Source organism: Rhinoraja longicauda, chromosome 24 (genome assembly GCF_053455715.1).
Source record: "Rhinoraja longicauda isolate Sanriku21f chromosome 24, sRhiLon1.1, whole genome shotgun sequence".
NCBI classification, from domain to species: Eukaryota; Metazoa; Chordata; class Chondrichthyes; order Rajiformes; family Arhynchobatidae; genus Rhinoraja; species Rhinoraja longicauda.
Window position 1 is genome coordinate 7870250 of NC_135976.1, and position 20576 is coordinate 7890825.

Genomic DNA, 20576 nt, shown 5'->3' on the forward strand with positions numbered 1-20576 from the left:
GTACTTTTTTGTAAAACAGAATCTGCAGTTCCTCGTTTCCACTTAAAAGATCCCCCTGCCCCCCAATCTTTACCCAAGTAAATCTCTTAAATTCTATGGTATAAGGTAAGTTACACTATAACAATGTTTACCCGCTAGGTGGCTGATGCATCTGAGTTATTTCTGGATCACCTGGAAGCTGCTCTCCCTCGTTTCTCTCCGACTGGTACCGGAAGAACACGTAACTCTTGAAGACATCCTCGGTCTCCTGCACAACGTCCATTGCTGTAAAGCACAAATGGCACAATGTTGAATTGTAACAGATATACCTTTTTCAATTATGAGCAGAACGTCTCAATATATATCTTTGACAAACATTATATTGCTTCAGAGCATTTAAAGCAAAATTGCACAGTGACGATTACAGATTCCTCCAAATAATCTTTTCCCCGAAGGTGATCATCTCTGGGCAATGGCATTACTTCAGAACTCCTGTAAGGATTAAGACAGACTGCTGGCACGCTATTCAAACAATATTAACTTTCAGGTAACACCCCAAATTTAGCCTACGTTTCTGCCTCATTTGAATATAAATAATTCCAAAGATCTGTTTCAAAGAACTAGGGAATATTTCAGATATTTTAGTCATTATTTATTCATTAATAAATATCCCGTAAAGAGATTGTTTGGCATTTATCACATTATTCTTTGCAAGATCTTCTTGCTCAGAATTGATGTTATATTTAAAAAATAATAATCTGTAACCACATTTCAAAAATATTTTGACTGTAAAGTATATTGGAATAGCATAACAGATGCATGGAAGTCACAGAAGAACAGAAATACAAGCCTTCCATTTCAATGCGTTGATCCTGCTGTTAGTACACCCATATTTGGTAGTAATCAAGTAGGCAATGTTCTTTAGCCAATGTAAGGAGAGAACAATAATTGTTTTAATAATTATAGGAACTGCAAATGCTGGTTTATACCAACGACAGACACAAAGTGTTGGAGTAACTCAGCGGGTCAGGCAGTATCTTTGGGAAAAATGGATACGTGACGTTTCAGGTCGGGACCCTTCAGACTCATTGTCTTTTTTAAATTATTTGTTCAGCTAACCCAGCAGACCACAAATCAAATGGTGTATTTAACCAATATGGATCGGTATGATGCAATTATTTACATTATTGCAACCAAAAATATTTTCAGAGTATTGAAAATGCTACTGCAAGGAAATCAAAGATCATTTTTCCCTATTACAAATTGTAGGCATTTGGCTTAACTTCACCACAGAAAAAACTCATTTTCATTCCTTCAGAAACAGACGAGGCAGGGAAGACAGGTATGCCTGTGAAAGTTGTCTATTCAAGGCTTAGAATTTTTCTTAAATTATATATTTTGAAGGCAAGTTTTGTTAAAATTTGAAACTGTATTTTAAAGCAAGTGAGCAACTGGCAAGCATTTAGTTCAGAATGAAAAGAAAAAGTTGAAATAGGCACAATATATTCTATTTAGCTGAAGTATTGGACATGTCCTGACCTACCATGACTATCAGAAAACATGTATACTAGAATTTCTGTAATGCAACAAACAATAAGCAAGTAGATGTGATTTTATTAAATAAACAATTAAAATAATACCACTACATCCCTGGAGAACATGGACAGGTGACATTTCATGTTGGGGCCCTTCAGACTGATTATTTGAGGGGGGGGGGGGGGGGAAGAAGTGGCAGGACAAAGCAGGTCAGGTAATAGATGAATACAGGTGAGTGGTGGGGGCGGGGTTGTTGGAACATAGGCCAGAGATTAAAACCGATGGTGTGAGACAAAATGATTGAACACTTATTGCTTACTATGAAATGTAAAATGTATGAGTTCTGTTAAAACTTAAATAAAATTTAAAAAAAAAAAATTTTTAAAAGAGGAATGAAAGTAGGGCAAGGGAAGAAATGGGAGAGGAAGATGGGGAGGGTTGTTAGAGGTGACCTAAAATCGGAAATTTGCAATGTTTTCTACCATTGGGTTGTAAACTACTCAAATAAGTACTGGTTCTCCAGTTTGTGCTGGTTCTCCAGTTTGCGTATGGCCTTGTTCTTGCAATGGAGGAGGCTTACGACATAAAGGTCGGTATGGGAAGGAGAGATCCAGTAGTCCTTAGTGGATCAAATGCATGTTCAGCAAAATGATCTCCAAGTCTACATCTGGTGTCGCTGAGGTACAGGAGGCCATGTCGAGAACACCGGATGAAGTAGATAAGGTTAGAATACAAAGTGCAGGAATGAAATCAACCGGTCGGTGCAGGAATGAAATCGATGGGTTCTGCACGGGTGCAGGTAACTCGGTGTTGATTCCATTAACTTCACCACTAACCTCCACCCTGCCCTCAAATTCTCTGACAGCTCTCTCCCCTTTCTTGATCTCTGTCTCCATCACAAGGGACAGGCTATCGACTGACATCTACCACAAATCTACTGACTTCCACAGTTACCTGGACTACGCTTCCTTCCAAACTGCCTATTGCAAGGGCAATATACCCTGCTCTCTATTCCTACTCTACTCCCAAGATGAGGCTTTCCATTCTTGAACATCTGGTATGTCCTCTTTCTTTAGTAAATGTGGTTCTTCCCCCCCTCCCCCCTGCCCCCTGCTGTCATAGATAGATGCCTCCTCTATGTCCCATGCCTCCTCTGTGTCCCATAGTTCGGCACTCACTTTCCATCGCTCCCCTCCACCCCAGGTGGAACAAGGATGGAGTTTCCCTGGTCCTTGTCTTTCACCCCACCAGCCTCCACATACAACACATCTTCCTCTGGCATTTCCGTCACTTCCAGCGTGATCCCACCACCAGTCACATCTTTCCAACTCCAAGTCTTCCCATCTTCTGCAAAGGCCGCTCCCTCCACAACTCCTTGATTCATTCATCCCTTTCCACGCAAACCATTCTCTCCCCAGATACTTTCACCTGCAACCGCAGGAGATGTAACACCTCTTCCTGCACCTCTCTAAACTGTATCTCTAAACTAAACCTCCTCCCTTGCCTCCATCCAGGAACACCAGCAGGTGAGATGGAGGTTCAAGTCCATCTCCTTTGACCTTATCTTCTGCATCCGGTGTTGCTGATGTGGTCTCCTGTACATCGGAGATATCAAGCATTGACTCAGTGACCATTTCACCAAATACTTGCGCTTGGTCTGCCAAGGCCTGCTGGATCTCCTGGTTGCTAACCATTTTAAGTCCCCTTCAGTCCCATACCTTTCTGTCCTGGGCCGCCTCTATTGTCAATGAGGCCACATGCAAACTGGAGGAACAATACCTCATATTCCACTTGTGTAGTTTGCCACCCAATGGTACGAACATTGAATTCTCCAATTTTCAGGTCAGCAACTTCTTCTCAGAACTGCAAAATTTAGACCTTTTTTTGGTTTTGTTTCTTTTATTTATCCTCTCTAGGCAGAGAATAATTTTGTACACTTCAGATTCCCTCAGCTTCCTCTGCTCAAAGGAAGACAAAGCAAGCCTTGCCAGTCTCTCCTCATAATGCAAAAACTCCATCTCAGGCAACGTCCTGGTGAATCGTCTGTGCTTTCTACAGTGCATCACATTCATCCCACATTGTAACGACCAGAATTGCGCACAGTTCACCCATTATAGAGTCTAAACAGTGTTTTATACGGCAACCACCCTCTTCTTATACTTTGAGGCCTCCATTAATGAAGTCCGGTTATTCCTACATCTTCACCACCTTATCATGCTTCCCATCAGCTTCAGCAGACCTTGGACTTATACACCAAGATCCCTCTGTTCCTCAATATTCCACTGACACGATCACTCATTGTGGATGTCCAACCCTTTGGTCCTCTCAAGGTGCATGATCTATATTTATCTGGATTAAATGTCACCTGCCATTCTGCCACTGAGCAATACAATTAAACTCCTATTAACACCAATGTTCATGCCATCTTTAAACTTACAAAGCATCCCTTCTACATTTATATTCAAATCATTAATGTACATGACAAGCAGTAAGGATCTCAGTGCCTACCCCTGCAGTACACGACGGGCTTCCAATCACAAAAGTAACTCTCCACCACCACTCTATGTTGCCAATCGTAAGCCAACTTAAGATTCAATATGTCAACCTGCCTTACATCAATCACATCGGCTGTAGCCTTTTGAATAAATGGCCAACAGGGACCTTGTTAAAGGCCTTACTGAAGTCCACGCAGACCAGAACAACTGCATTGGCTTCAACAGATTTTGTTATTCTTTTTCAAAGTTAAATTATATTGGTCAAATAGGATCTTCCCTTAAAGGCAAGCTGACCATCTCTGATTAATCACTGCCTTTCCAAGTGCAGGTTAATTTTGTCCCTCAGGACTTTATTTTCCCCCAATAACTTCCCTACCACATGGTAGGGATTTGGGCTCAAAGGCCAACCTTAATCCTATTGCCCGTGAATAAAGGTACATTAGCTGCGTTCATCTGGCACATTATATACAACCAGCAACTATTTAAAACTCTCCTCCCTTGCCCGTAGCTGGCAGAACTTTCAGGGCTGAGCCGTAGGGAGATGGTCGGCAGGCTGGGACTATGGTCCTCGAGTGTAGGGGGATGCGGGGAGATCTTATGGAAGTGTATAAGATCATGTGATGATACTTTGTCATTTGTACTTAGCGAGGTGCAGTGAAATTCTTTGTTTATGTACACAAAGTACACAAAAGAATCGCCAAAAAGTCACCAACAATGTTACAAAAAGTACTCATCCCTTCCTTGTCCCCTACGCCGGATTCCCCTGAGTCTTCGGCACTCCCCCACCCCTCCCAGGTCCCCCTTTGTTCTTGGTGGCCCCCCATGCCAGGTCCCTCTTTGTTCTCAGCGATGAGGCCCATCCACCTCGGCCTCACCTCATCCTCAGCCTGTCTCAACCTCCAGTCCCAGAAATAACCTTCCACCATCAACCTCTGCTTCCTTCAATTAAACCAATTCTCTATCCAGTCAGCTAACTCTCCCTGGATCACATACAATCCAACCTCCCAGTGTAGCCTGCCATGCAGAATCTTATCAAAGGCTTTGCTGGTCCATAATAGACAATGTCTACAGCTTTGCCCTCATCAATCTTTTTGGTTACTTCAAAAAGTTTAGATTCATAAGACACAATCTACCACATACAAAACCATGCTGACAATCCCTAATCAATCCAACTACCCAAATGCACATACATCTTATCCCACAGAACCCTCTCCAGTAACTTGCCTACCACAGACATTAGGCTCATAGGTCTATAATTCCCAAGCTTTTCATGCAGCTCTTCTTAAATAGAGGAGCAATATTAGCCACTCTGCAATCTTCCATCACTTCACCCGTGTCCAATAATGAATCATATATCTCAGCCTAAAGGATTTATCTACCTTCATGCGCCTTAACACATTCAGCGTCTCCTCAATCGTAATATGGGCTGTCCTCAAGACATCCCCATTAACTGCCCCAAGTTCCCAGTATTCATGTCTTTCACCATAATAAAAACAGAAGAGAAATACTCGTTGAAGACATTGCCCATTTTCTGCAACTCCACACTGAGATGACTGCTTTGACAGTTGAGTTACTCTTTTCCCCTTAATGTACTTATACCCTTTTTCCCTTAATGTACTTATAAAAACATTTTGGATTTTCTTTAATATTATCTTCCAGGGATATCTGCCCCCCCCCCCTTTTTGCCCTCCTGATTTCCTTAAGTATGCTTCCTAGTTCCCAAATCTCCTCCAGGGATACATTTGATACCCATACCTCCTTCTTCCTGACCAGAACCGCTGTTTCTTTACTCCCACCTGCCTTCCCCTTCACTCGAACAGGAACATCGTGTCCGGAACTCATCATCACACTTTTAAAAGCATCCCACTTTCCACATGTTCCTTTACCCACAACGTCCTCCAATCAACCTTCGCAAATTCCTGTCTAATACCAAAGTTGGCCTTACCCCAATTCAGAATTTTAACCATTGGGTCTGCCCAGTTTTTAATCCTAAAAAGCTTGCCCACAGACACTTCAGTCACTTGCCTTTCCCATTTTCTTAATAGATCAAGCTTTGCCTTCTCCTGTGTAGGGGCCTTCCCAGCGCTGCCGTCGCAGCTGCGGCTTGCCTGCAGTCCGTCTGTCTTTTGTGTTTTTTGTTGTTTTTGTCTCAATTGTAGTGTTAATATGATGTAGTGTTGTATGTTATGTTTTGGGGGGGGGGGGGGGGGAGGTGGGAGGGAACGGGAACTGTAACTGTAACATTCTCTCTCCAGAACGGAGACGCGACCTTTGTTCTGTATCGTGTCTCCGTTCCCGTTGCGGCCTACCACCGGCCATGCACCTGGGACCACCTGGGTCTCTGGTTCGCAGAGCCCGCGGTCCGGACTCACCACCTGCGGCGCTGGCTGCCTGCGAATGCTGCGGGAACGGCTGCGACTCGTCTCCGGAGGCTCCGGCGCGGGCCGCGTGGACGTCGGAAGCCCGCAGGCCCCTGGATGGGGGCCGACATCGGGAGCTCCGGCAGCGGCAGAGGCAACGTGTCCGCCCGCCCCGAATCGCGGGGCTTGGGTCGGCCCGCCACGGACCTTTCACCATCCGGCGCGGCCTGAAATAGGCCGCAGGATTTTTTTTCACCGCCCAGCGGGGGCTTCAATATCGGGAGCCCCGACCGCCCCGACGTGTCAACTCCAACAGCCTGACCGCGGGACAAGACGGCAGGGAAGAGAAAAAGACATTCTGGCCTTCCATCACAGTGAGGAGGGACTGGAGGAGACTCACTGTGATGGATGTTTCTTTTTGTTTGGTGTTGGTTGTGATTGTATGTGTTATTGCATTTTTATTGATTAATCTTATTGGTCTTATTGTTCAACTGCGGGTAATGTTTCATTTTACTGCACATTTATGTGTATGTAACAAATAAACGACTATTGACTTGACTATTGACTCTACATATTGCCCAAGGAAACTTTGCTGAAGATATTTGACAAATTACACCCCATCTAAGCCCAATGGCACTATGACATTTTTGGTCTGTATTGGGAAAATTGAAATCCCTTACTACGACAACCTTATTAGTTTTGCAGCTGCCCGCAATCTCCTGGCATATTTGCTCTTCATATCCCGTTGACTATTTGAGGGCCTATGGTACACTCCCAATAAGGTGATCATCCCCTTTTTATTTCTCAGCTCCACTCATATAGCTTCGCTAGACAAACCATCAGTAATGTCATCTTGGACTACTGTTGTGATATTCTCCCTAATCAATAAAGCAACGACCCCTCATCTTTTACCCCCACTTCTATCTCCCCTGTAGCTGCTATGCCCTGGAACATTAGGCTGCCAGGCCTGTCCCTCTCTTAGCTAGGTTTCCGTAACAGCAACAACGTCCCAGTCATACGTATCTATCCATGCCCAGAGTTCATCTGCCCTACCCATCAGACTTCTTGCATTGAAATAAATATGATTCAATAAGATGTGATGGGACTGAAGGCTGACAAATCCCCAAGGCCTGATGGTCTGCATCCCAGGGTACTTAAGGAAGTAGCTCTAGAAATCGTGGACGCATTGGTGATCATTTTCCAATGTTCTATAGATTCAGGATCAGTTCCTGTAGATTGGAGGGTAGCTAATGTTATCCCACTTTTTAAGAAAGGAGGGAGAGAGAAAAAACGGGAAATTATAGACCAGTTAGCCTAACATCAGTGGTGGGGAAGATGCTAGAGTCAATTATAAAAGAAGAAATTGCGGAACATTTGTATAGCGGTAACAGGATCGTTCCGAGTCAGCATGGATTTACGAAGGGGAAATTCCTCCCGTGGTGCAGCGCGGGACCCTGCGGTGGCGCGCCTGCGCAGCAACGCAGGAAGGACCGGCCCCGCGCCTGACCTTCCTCCTGTGGTGCAGTGCGGTGGCAGGGAGAAGGTGAAAGAAGATGGCCGCCGGCAGCGCCTTGCTGCTGCTCTCCTGCTGCTGGCCGCCACGATGGCCATCCGGGGCGAGTGGCTTCCTCTCCCCACCACCCCGTGCCCGCGTCTGCCCATTGCCGTGCTCCCCGGCCTGCAGCGAGCGGATTGAGGCGGCGGCCATGGGCGTGCAGGGCTTCCAGGGGTACATGGATAAACACTGCGCTAGCGCCCTGGTGCCAGTGGAGCTGCAGAAGCTGGCCCACGGCAGCCTGGTGGGCGGAGGCCGCAACCGGCCCTGCACACCCCCTCCGCCTGCTGCTCAGTTACTAAAGAACATTCAGTAACATCGGGTCCACGGGTCAATAGACAATAGGTGCAGGAGTAGGCCATCCAGCCCTTCGAGCCAGTACCGCCATTCAATGTGATCATGGCTGATCATTCTCAATCAGTTCTCCGTTCCTGCCTTCTCCCCATACCCCTGACTCCGCTATCCTTAAGAGCTCTATCTAGCCCTCTCTTGTAGTCTAGTATTTTCTAAAGTCTGAAGGTAATGTTGGAACTTTCTGCCGACAAGGATTTAATCTATAAAAATTCTGAGAGGGGAGTGTAAGAAACCACTGCTCAATATTAAATGCGACACAGAAGCAAAAAAGCACCCATGTGGGAAGAATAACAAGCATTCATTCAATCATATTAATGGATCTATCCAATGTATAAAATGGCCTACAGGGCACACGTGAGAAACGTCTTATTTTTTCCATTTGAAAAAATACTGTAAACAGCCAACAGAACTAATATTTGTCAATGAAAGCTATAAAAATATCTAAGGTAGAAACTAGTCAAAAACTATTCGTGAAATTAGAAACAAAACTTTGCATGCCTGGGCGCATCTGTCCTGAGAAGAAATGCAATGTTGTTGCAGGCTCTTGATCTTTCATTGGTGGGTAAAACATAGGAGGTAAAGTAAGTGCAAAGAGTTGGCCAGGCAAGTGCGGCACGGTGGCGCAGCGGTAGAGTTGCTGCTTTACAGCGAATGCAGCGCCGGAGACTCAGGTTCGATCCTGACTACGGGTGCTGCACTGTAAGGAGTTTGTACGTTCTCCCCGTGACCTGCGTGGGTTTACTCCGAGATCTTCGGTTTCCTCCCACACTCCAAAGACGTACAGGTGTGTAGGTTAATTGGCTGGGTAAATGTAAAAATTGTCCCTAGTGGGTGTAGGATAGTGTTAATGTACGGGGATCACTGGGCGGCACGGACTTGGAGGGCCGAAAAGGCCTGTTTCCGGCTGTATGTATATGATATGATATGATATGACAGAAGATGCCCGCAGCAGTTAGTCTCTTTAGTGCTGATTTGGGACTGTACAGAAGTTGGGCGTGTGTAAGCAGTGGAGGACTTGCAGTGTATCTAGTCAGAAAATGCTGATGCTTCTCAAGCCTTGAATTCATTGTCACAGAGAGATCGGACTGAAGGCAAGTTGACAGATTCAAACAGGTGCAAGCACGGATGCAGGTAGGAGAGTTGAAAGATCTTCTGCCAACAGGCAGCTGATCGACATTGAATTTCCCCAAATTTGAAAGGACAGCATTATGAGCAATGAAATTGGAAAATGAAGTAAATGCCTACTAGGATAGTGGACGGGAGTCATCAAGGCTAGGTATGGCATCTGATTCATGGCAAGGTGCCACATGCATGGGTGGGTATTGGTGATGAATAAGCGGTTAGTCACGATGGAAATAATTAGTCTGATGTTAATATCACATTGGAATATCAACATTTAACAGAAAAGGAACTTTATTCTGGGAAGGAGAAAGGTAACGGCCGAGGAGAGGAAAATGGAACTGAAACAGTCAAGAGCCCTTTCAACTGAGGGAAACATACATTTAAAAGAAAGTAAGGCAACATATCAGAAATCCTGTTGTGGAAAGTGGCAGGACACACCACACAGCAAGTGGAATATATTCCACAGGGAAAGCACTATGGGGTACATCGAGTAAAAGTAATGTGTTAGTGGACTTGTAATGGATGTAGGTCAGTAATGTATCATATGAAATAGGGTGAGGGGGTTGGGAAACGAAGGGAAAAAAACAGCAGGTGAATCAAGAATTGAAATTGGGAAGAAAGATAAAAAACTCTGCAGATAAACTTTTCTGCCCTTATTTGCATCTACATTCACAATCATTTAACTTTCCAACAAGATATTTGGATTTCACAATATTCAAAAGGATTACAGTACTCGTGTCTGAAGATGAAATTTTAAAAAAAAATCAAAGTTGGAATGAAGAACACTGGATTAAAAGTTATATGTTCTGGAACCACACTGTAGCAGTTGTTGAAGAAAATATTGCCCATTTAAAAATGGCTGAAGTGGTTATACCAATTAGCTGGCAATAGTCATTCTGATCCATCCAGACTGAAATCTAATCTTTATTTTGCACATTTTGCTAGGTTACAAGTCCACGCATAATATTAAATCATACAGGTTTGTGTATTAATTTTTCTCAGATTGCCCATTTATATACAAATATAGAGACAAATAACAACAGACCAGACATACTACTCATACACACAATATCATAACATTAATTTCCTCTGCTCCCTTCCAAACCTAATATTCCATTATCCTATCCCTTTTGAAAATCCAGGGAGCACCTATCACATTTTCCCATCTCTACCGTGTGAAAGGAATTGACGTTGTCAAATATACATTTTACAAATCTACCAAGTGTTTCTGATTAACCCATCCTTTCTAACTATTTACTAATTTCTATTTGAGTGTGTGCTCGGAAATTTTACTCACAGTGGATAACTAAATGAATACATTGTTTTGTTTCCTTTTTGAGAAACTCATCCATTGTGAGCATTGCAGGTGAATATCTGACCTAACTCACTGCTGTCGTTTACTCATGAGCAATAAATAAAAGAAACCTATACGGTAAAGTAGCCAGCCATAAGAGATGAAGTGAAGTGAATGGAAAATGTCAGGACTAAAGATTTATGAACTACATCATTAACACCTGCCATAGCAATAAATAGACAGCAAATATTTAGGCATCAACATTTAAATGACTCATTTTCTAATCAACATATACCGTAAGTTTATGAGAAGAAGCTTTCTTCCCAAAGTGCATTATATCACAAATGCTGTATGCTTTGGAATAAGTAGCACTGTTGCCCCTCAGCTCCTAACCTGGGTTTAATCCAATCTTAAGTGCTAACTGTGTAGAGCTTACACATTCTCTGTGTGATTTTATAGTTTAGTTTCGATTAGTTTAGAGATACAGTGCGGAAACAAGCCCTTCGTCACACCAAGTCCATGCCGACCAGCGATCCCCGCACATTAATATAGGTTTCTTCCTAGTGTTCAGTTTTTTCTCACTAGCCTGGTATGTTAATTTGCAACTGTAAACTACTGCAATGTCAGTGCAATGCAAGAGAACCGGAGGTACAAGGAGATAAATGTAATATATCAGTTGATGAATTACTGGCCCATTGTAAACAGAGGAATCCACCAAAAAACAAAGCTATTTATTGACACAATCGTGAACAGCTAATATGGAGGTGAATCATAAATATCCTGTGAAAGGAGCTTCCACTTCTGGTTTCACTAGCAGACTGCAAGCAAGCCTCAGTATAAATTGAATGAATCATCAAAATAGTCACAATTGGTTGTTTGCTCCATTTTCACAGAGACAGAGACACCCAGTAGGCCAACATTGAAAGGACTGAGAACTACTGCAGGAGTAATTTAATAGAACAAAAATAGAAAAAGTTGGAAACACTAAGCAGGTCAGGTCACATCTGTGGGAAGAGAAACAGAATCAAAGTTTCAGGTCGGAGATTCTTCATCAGAATAGGAGACAAAAATAAGCTTGTTAAGCCTCAGGGAGGGTGGGGGAGGAAATGTATCTGACAGGGTAAAACTGGGGTGACCATGGAGATATGCTGTCTGCAATGTGAACTGGTCAATGAGGGAATGGGAGCAGTTAGACAACATAATGGAAGACTGAGAGAACAAGAAATCAAGCTACCCAAAGTTGTAGAATTCAATACACAATCCAGATGACTGCTATATTCCCAGACAGGAAGTGATGTCATGTTCCTCCAGCTTGGATTGGGCCTCATTGTGACAGTACAGGAGGCCACAGGTGAACAGGTCTTAGTGGGAGCAGTGCAAGGAATTAAAGTGGCAAACAACCGGGAAGCTCAGAGACTGCATGAAAAAAAAATTTAAAAAAATGCTTCCCACAAAGCAATCACTCACTTTGCATTTGGTTTTACCAATGTAGGAGAGACTACATGGCAAACACTAACCTGAAGAAATGCAAGTGAATCATTGCTTCTCCTGGAAAGATTGTTTGGGTCCCAGGATGGAGTGAAGGGAGGAGATGAAGAGGACAAATATCGCATTGCTTGCAATTGCAAGAGAATGCACAAAAGGCATTGCTTAGTGTGAACACAAGGATCAACCAGAATGTTAAAGAGAACAGTTCCTGTGAAGTGCTAAAGGAGAGGGAAAGACGTATCTGGTGGTGCAATCTTTTGGAATGTGCCAGAAACTGTGGACAATGATATGCTGACTGCAGAGGCTGGTGGGGTGCAAGCCAGTGGGGTACAAGCCAGCGAACCGTGGGGAACCATGGCGAACTGTATCCTCCTCCTATCCCAGAAGAGAGGGAATGAGAGCAGAGATACAGAAAGAGGACGAGATGTGGCAAGAGCTTTGTTAACAATGATTTTAGTTTGTTTTGGTTTATTGTTATATGCACCAAAATATAATGGAAACATTTGTTTTGCGTGCCATCCAGTCAAATCAGAGGGGCAGGAAATTGACAGTAAAAGTGATGAAACTATCGGGTTCTGCACGAGTGCACATCAATGTAGTGTTGATGTACTGGAAAAAAATATTGAGAGTAGGCCAAGGTAGAACTGAAACAAAGATCATTCACAATCCCAGAGAGACAGGCGTAGCTGGGGCACATGCATGTGCCCATAGATACATTTTCAATCTGGAGGAAATGAAGAGTTAAGGGAGTTCTCCAGTGTGAGAATAGGTTTAGTGAGGCTTACAACTCTTCCAAAGAGATCAGTTAAAGAGCAAATGGATTTCCACAAATAAGTGCCCATCATTCCAAGAATTGTATATCAGCAATAATCACAAGGCGACATCTACTGAACACACAAACCCATCCTTTATATATCAGGGTGAATTTCAACAACCTATCAATAGACAATAGGTGTAGGAGTAGGCCAGTCAGCCCTTCGAGCCAGCACCGCCATTCAATGCGATCATGGCTGATCACTCTCAATCAGTACCCCGTTCTTGCCTTCTCCCCATACCCCCTCACTCCGCTATCCTTAAGAGCTCTATCCAGCTCTCTCTTGAAAGCATCCAACGAACTGGCCTCCACTGCCTTCTGAGGCAGAGAATTCCACACCTTCACCACTCTCTGACTGAAAAAGTTCTTCCTCATCTCCGTTCTAAATGGCCTACCCCTTATTCTTAAACTGTGGCCCCTTGTTCTGGACTCCCCCAACATTGGGAACATGTTTCCTGCCTCTAATGTGTCCAATCCCCTAATTATCTTATATGTTTCAATAAGATCCCCCCTCATCCTTCTAAATTCCAGTGTGTACAAGCCTAATTGCTCCAGCCTTTCAACATACGACAGTCCCGCCATTCCGGGAATTAACCTAGTGAACCTACGCTGCACGCCCTCAATAGCAAGAATATCCTTCCTCAAATTTGGAGACCAAAACTGCACACAGTACTCCAGGTGCGGTCTCACCAGGGCCCGGTACAACTGTAGAAGGACCTCTTTGCTCCTATATCACACAGAAGACAAATTAAAATAAGATTTTAATTGACCATATGAAACTATACAATTGTTTTAATTTTTTAATGCTGACTTTCGCAAAGGATGTACCTTGTTTTATGTGCCCCTCTACCATTGTAAGCCCCTCTACCCTCTACCAAGAAACAAGGTTATTCAGACCCCTACCTACTTGCAGCGGAACTACATTTATGGCACCTTTGTAGAACTACTAAAAGCTAACACTCACCAGTCACCTGTGATCGGCTTTTGCAGTGATTTTCGGGTGTTTTGTCCGGGTTTGTTCGAAACGGTTCACCATCGCTGCCACCCGAAGCCATGGCGTAGCCCAGGGAGCCAAATAGCTGCAATTAGCCTCCTAAAGAAAGAAAATAAGTTACAAGTCAACACAAAGGAAACATTTGCCACCTCTTCCTACCATCCCTCACGCAGTAGTCATAGAGAAAATCGTCAAATATTCACTATATTGCAACTGATAGCCAAGGGAAAATTGTACATATGTGCATGGACAAGCATTACTTCAAGCTGGTTCCAAACAGGTGGATAGTTGTTCAATACTTGTCATCCAGTTTAAGCAATAGACACTGTTGGTGATAAGTGTGTCAGCACTACAGAATAATTGAGCCTCAGCAATGGGGAAGTCTGGCCGAAAGTTTTTGCTAAATATTTTACACTTTTTATATAATTTCACCATCTAAAGGAAATTGCAATAATCTGTACTTCATGTCTCGAATCCTAAGTAAAAGATAGAAAGGTGGTCAGTTTCTTTCTGTTAGCGTGTATTGTAAATTGATGCTTCCTGATAAATTCTTCAGCGGTTTTCTCAAATAATTACACTTTGCATAAACCTCAAATATACTGGGTTCATTATTAGGACACACATCTTAAATAGATAATACTTGCCAAGCTACATTCGCACTTTTCATTATATTTCTGCAAACCTATTCAAAAGTGGTTAAACAATTTTGGATTTTTTAATATTTTAAAATATCACAATATTGGATGGAGTTGATATTAATTCACCTGAAACAATTTAGTCATAACACAAGTTTGTTCACAGACCTGGAAACTAAATTTGTAATTCCAGTCATATCTGATTTGGATCAGCCCAATCATTTATATGAATTGATATGTAATAGTGTTACATATTAGGATACTAGAAAGTCACAAATAAAATGAAAATGAAGTTTTCATAATGTAATTTAGAAAGCTAAAACAAAGCAGCTTGAAAGATTTCATTTATAAACATTTTTCACAAACCAAGTTGGGATATACAAAAGGACTCTACAAATAAAAGGAATTATTTACAAGGATACCAGAAAATATGAATCTCAAGTAACAGAAACATCTCAGTCCAAATTTCAATCAATCTAATAATACAGCTGAGTTTCTTTTAAGTGAAAGAGCAAGAGATGACAGGAAAGACTGAAAATTAAGTTTTATCATGGAATCGTATCTGATCCAGTGGGGCAGGTAGTTAGAATTTGACCATTTCAGCCTTCATATTTTGGAGTTTACGGTGGAGATGAGATACCAAACTTGGAAATTCACCGTACCTCAATCTTACTGATCAGATTCCAATCTTACAGGTCTGATTTCAATAAATCCTAATTTATGAGTTAGTAGCTCAAAAAACTCCATTAAAACTATTTGTCTGGACAGGACTACATTCAGTTACACACAAGAAACAGAAAATATTATAATTGTGAATATAATTTCAAACACGCAATATTCTACGTAAATTACATCTAATATATTTTAAATCCATTTTCAGAAATCAACCAAAATAAACTCAGTTCTTCTTCCTTCCAGTAATTTTCCTAGTTCACAATGTCTATCTACCATGAAACCTACCTGCAAAAATACAAGAGCCAGATTGAGATTAATGTCCTCAACGCACCACCAAAAACATTAGCAAGCCGATTTCAGATGCTGGAAATTAATGTACCATCTCCGCACCACATTAAAACGAATTCAACTGATCCGGCGGTGGCACCCGTACGAAATTTCAAATTCTATTTGTTACCAGCCCACGGAACACATCAAATCTCTAGACTTCCGCGTAGCTTCGCAAAGTCCCTGATTCGAATATTTTATCCAGCTCTCTAGAAATGAAAGATGAACCATAACCCGTAAATGCTTAAGCGACTACATATAGCCTTCGTCTGTTCTGTTTCCGGGTGCAATCTTAACTGCCCCGTCGCAAACTAAAAGTACCAAGTGCTTTTTCATTGGCCACCACAGACCAGCATAAACGTCAACGATATAACCCATTCCACTCCAAGCCCCCGCCCGCAAGCGTATTGCATGAGAAAAAATACAGCCAAGACCAAAAGCTATACCTAGAGAAAGCATAGCGTATGATGCAACCCGATCGTTGGACAACCGCAACAACAGTACCCGGAAATAAAATACAGCAAAGTTAAACTGCACAAGTGCGGCGACACTTTAGTAAAACAATATTTACTGACTGGAAGAATAATCATTCCGAAACTGCTCAATTAAGAGAAAGATCTCATGAGCAAAATGCCTTTAGCGATGTGCACGCAAGTCACCGCCGGTCCTAAAGGCGATGCTATTTTGTGCTTATTAAATATTGTTATATAAAATTGTATATTTAAATACATTTGGAGTATCTTTGCTGGTGGCATACTATAATATAGGTAGGAAAAGTTTTTAAGTAGGCTCCAAAAGTATAGATGTGTGATGTGTTCTGCCAACACTTTGGCAAATGGAGTTTAATGTGGTAAATGTGATTGAATGCAGAGGCCTGGGTATCCTCGTGAATAGCTTACAACAATAGCACAATAAGCAATAAGTCACTCCTTGGATGGTGACTGTTTCAGTCACATAGGTCTTTCATGTGACATAACAGGAATACAATGTATAAATTCATAAGATATAGGTGCAGGAATAGATCATTCGGCCCATCATCTATTCCACCATTCAATCATGGATGGTCTATCTTTCCTTTTTGACCCCATTCTCCTGCCTTCTCTCCATCTTGACACCCTCATCTGTCAATCTTCACCTTAAAAATACCCAAATGACTTGGCCTCACCAATTGCTTTTCTCCCGAGATGCTGTTTGACCTGCTGAGTTACTCCAGCTTTTTGTACCTATCTTAGCCTCAGACATCTATGCAATGAATTCCACAGTTTCACCACCCATTAACTAAAGAAATTCCTCCTCATCTCCTTTCTATAGATACATCGTTTTATCCTGAGACTATGCCCTCTGGTTCTAGACTCTCCCACTAATGGAAACATCCTCTTCACACCCATATGGTATTGCTCTTTTTATATAAAGCAGTGTATTGCAAGCTGTTCAGAGAAGATTTATTGGAGTATGACAGGAATGGGTAAATTGTCTTATGAGGAAAAGGTTGAATAGCCTAGAATTGTGTTTATCCGAGTTTTGAAGAGTGATATAAGCAAATACAAGCTGAGACGTGCGAACGTTTCTTTAGACTTCAGAGCCACACCACGGAAACAGGCCATTCAGCCCACAAAGTCTGCGCCAGTGATCACTATCCCACACAGAAGAGACAATATCATTTTTTAAAAACTGAAGCCAATTAACCTACAAACCTGTACATCTGTGGAGCATGGGAGGAAACCGAAGCACCTCGACAAAACCCACGCGGTCACAGGGAGAACATACAAACTCTGTACAGACAGCATGCATGGTCAGAATCGAACTTGGGTCTCTGGCGCTTTAAGGCAGCAACTCTACCACTGCGCCACCGTATTCTTCATAAAGGCAACTCACCTATTCCAAGTCATAATTCAGTGAACCTTTTCTGAACAGATAGCAGCTGTCAGAAGGGAAATAATCATATTTCTAGTGAGAGCAAAGGAAAGGGGGAAAAAATGTAGCTGATATCCCCTTGAGAAGAGTGAATTTTTGATCTGTTGTTTACTTATTGGAGAACCAGAAATACATGCAACGACAGAAATGATTGCTTGATCAGGATAGACAGTCAACACTTTTACCTTTTGATGCTGCACTTGGTCAAATGCTGCATCAATGTCGAGGACAATTACACTCACAACACTTGTACAGTGTAGCCATCAGGACCAAGGATTTACTGAGATTTGGGCCGAGCAAGGCCCAAACTGTGTATTGATGAGTAGTTTACTGATGGAAAAGGGTCAGCCTGATAGAACTGCTGTTAATCTGTCAGAAGACTAATAGTGCAACATTAATCAAATTAAGTACATCCTGCTTATTGGAAGCAAGATGCACATGGCTTTCCTATTATCACAGAATTGCAATAATATTTGAACAACGTAGCTGGCACAATTTATTCTGGAGGGCAAGTCTTCTTTGCTATCTAAAGTTCAAATTTTCAATAGTACAACAAAGATACTGTCTGGTCATGTCCAATGTTCTGAGCAATTCTTTTGAATCCGTAAATGAATTAAATTAGCTGAAGACCAGCTGGTTATGGTGAGCATTTCGAGAAGGAAAACAAACTGTTGGAGGAACATATCGGGGGTGGGGATAGGAAGGAACTGTTGACACCATTTGGAGGATCTCAGTAGGAAGCAGAGATGAATCATCCACTCAGTTCTTCGAACCAGTCACAGTTACGTATGTAAGAAAATAACTGCAGGTGCTGGTACAAATCAAAGGTATTTATTTCACAAAATGCTGGAGTAACTCAGCAGGTCAGGCAGCATCTCTGGAGAGAAGGAATGGGTGACGTTTCAGGTCGAGAGCCTTCTTCAGACTCATACAGTTATGTATGGATGAATTGGATTAGAGGAGGAAGCAAAGTGAGGATTGGGATTAGTAAAAGAGTTATAGAGAAACAACATAATTAGAGAGAGAAAAATCAGTCATAGGAGTTAAGCTGCCCACCTCTCATTACTCAGTGCTTCATGACAATGGTACTGCCGAATCTGAACACGGTTATGGTACTATTTATAAACTGTAAATGAATGTCCTCAAGAGTGATGTCACATTCCTGGTAACTACATGCACATTTGACATATACAGTGTAATACGTGTAACAGCCAAAACACCTTACATAACTTCCTTCTTTTGTTCTAGCTACGTTATCTAATGGTTTAGATTTTGCTTACAACAAACTATCACCCGACCTTTCAGCCAGCAATCCCACAGCACATTCTATATTTAAAAAATCTTCAACTCCCCTGTAATACCTTCAACTATTATTTGAAAATCATCTTCCTGATTCTCCAAATAAGTAGATCTTTTCCATTGTCCTTGCAGTTTCTTGCTCATTCAATGACTTTGTCTAACAATTCAATTGCTTGGATGGGGGCTGATGTCTCAAGATTTTGTGCTGGTCTCTCCAATGAAACAGAATATTGACTGTGACGAAACTGCACTCCAAGTATTTATCATACAGAAAACAAAACATTTCCCACTCCCTTCTCAGCAATTAGGCCTCGCTAGATGTCTGCATCCTCACCAACATTTTCATTGAAGGCACCCTGGGCTTTATGTTTGGAACATTGGTCAGAGCTTTTTCCATGTTGGAGTACTGTATAAGAGCTACCAAACTCCATCCATAGTTTCCAGTGTTGTGGGGTGCATGTACTAAACGTACCAATGACCATAGCATGCTAATTTAAAGTCAGATGGAGGTCTATTCGATGTTCACAGGGAGGCTGGGGTTTGGGGGTGTATGGTGGGAGGAGAACCAACGATAGTGAAGATGGTGGTTGGAGAAAGGGAGGGGGGTGGGGGGGAAGAGACGAGGAGGTTGATCTGGAGGACTAGAGGTGAATGAAAGTAAGACGACTGAAGGGGGAGGGGAGGGGGGGGAGATGAGATGAAGAGGAGGTTGATCTGGAGGTAGAGGTGAATGAAAGTAAGACGACTGAAGGGGGAGGGAAGGGGGTAAAGATGAGATGAAGAGGAGGTTGATCTGGAGGTAGTGAATGAAAGTAAGACGACTGAAGGGGGAGGGAAGGGGGGGAGATGAGATGAAGAGGAGAGGAGGTTGATCTGGAGGACTAGAAGTGAATGAAAGTAAGACGACTGAAGGGGGAGGGGAGGGGGAAGATGAGATGAAGAGGAGAGGAGGTTAATGTGGAGGTAGAGGTGAATGAAAGTAAGACCACTGAAGGGTGAGGGGAAGGGGGGAAAGATGAGATGAAGAGGAGAGGAGGTTGATCTGGAGGTAGAGGTGAATGAAAGTAAGACCACTGAAGGGTGAGGGGAAGGGGGGAAAGATGAGATGAAGAGGAGAGGAGGTTGATCTGGAGGACCAGAGGTGAATGAAAGTAAGACGACTGAAGGGTGAGGGAAGGGGGGAAAGGTGAGATGAAGAGGAGAGGAGGTTGATGTGGAGGTAGAGGTGAATGAAAGTAAGACCACTGAAGGGTGAGGGGAAGGGGGGAAAGATGAGATGAAGAGGAGAGGAGGTTGATGTGGAGGTAGAGGTGAATGAAAGTAAGACCACTGAAGGGTGAGGGGAGGGGGGGGGGGGGAGATGAGATGAAGAGGAGGTAGCGAGATGAGCGTCCGTGTGCGAACCCACCCGCGGAAATGCATGTACATTCTTCCATCTGTCCACTGGTGCCATTCCCTGCCTCACTGTCCAATAATTCCGCCATTCAATCCCTCAGCCTCTCCAACCTTTCCTCCAAACCTCAGCTCACCTCTCATCCCGGGCAGATCTCCTCTGAACAAAGTTGCCGAAGTGCTTTTAAAGGCTCTTCGAAATGTCTTTTCGATCACGGATCTTACCCTGGACGGTTTTTTCCCCCCCTGTCGATCGTTGCTCCGACGTAGCGGCCTTCAGTCGCTGCGCTGCGCTGCGCTGCGGGCTCCCGCTCGCCGCCTCGTCTCGGAGTCGGTGTCTGTG

General features: G+C 43.0%; 1 protein-coding gene across 4 annotated transcripts in view; it reads right to left on the bottom strand.

Moving 5' to 3' along the window:
* The window catches only part of LOC144605404 (bcl-2 homologous antagonist/killer-like), a 34732-nt gene extending 14177 nt beyond the window's left edge, over positions 1 to 20555 (bottom strand). The window contains exons 1-3 of one of the 4 annotated variants that reach the window (XM_078420595.1): positions 20459 to 20555; positions 13962 to 14090; positions 132 to 264 (exon numbers count right to left, since the gene is read on the bottom strand). In XM_078420595.1, coding sequence (XP_078276721.1) covers positions 132 to 264; positions 13962 to 14052 — 224 coding nt within the window. In that variant the 5' untranslated portion in view covers positions 14053 to 14090; positions 20459 to 20555. The other 3 variants (XM_078420594.1, XM_078420598.1, XM_078420597.1) reach the window with 3 other exon arrangements.
* Between the last annotated feature and the right edge of the window lie 21 nt (positions 20556 to 20576).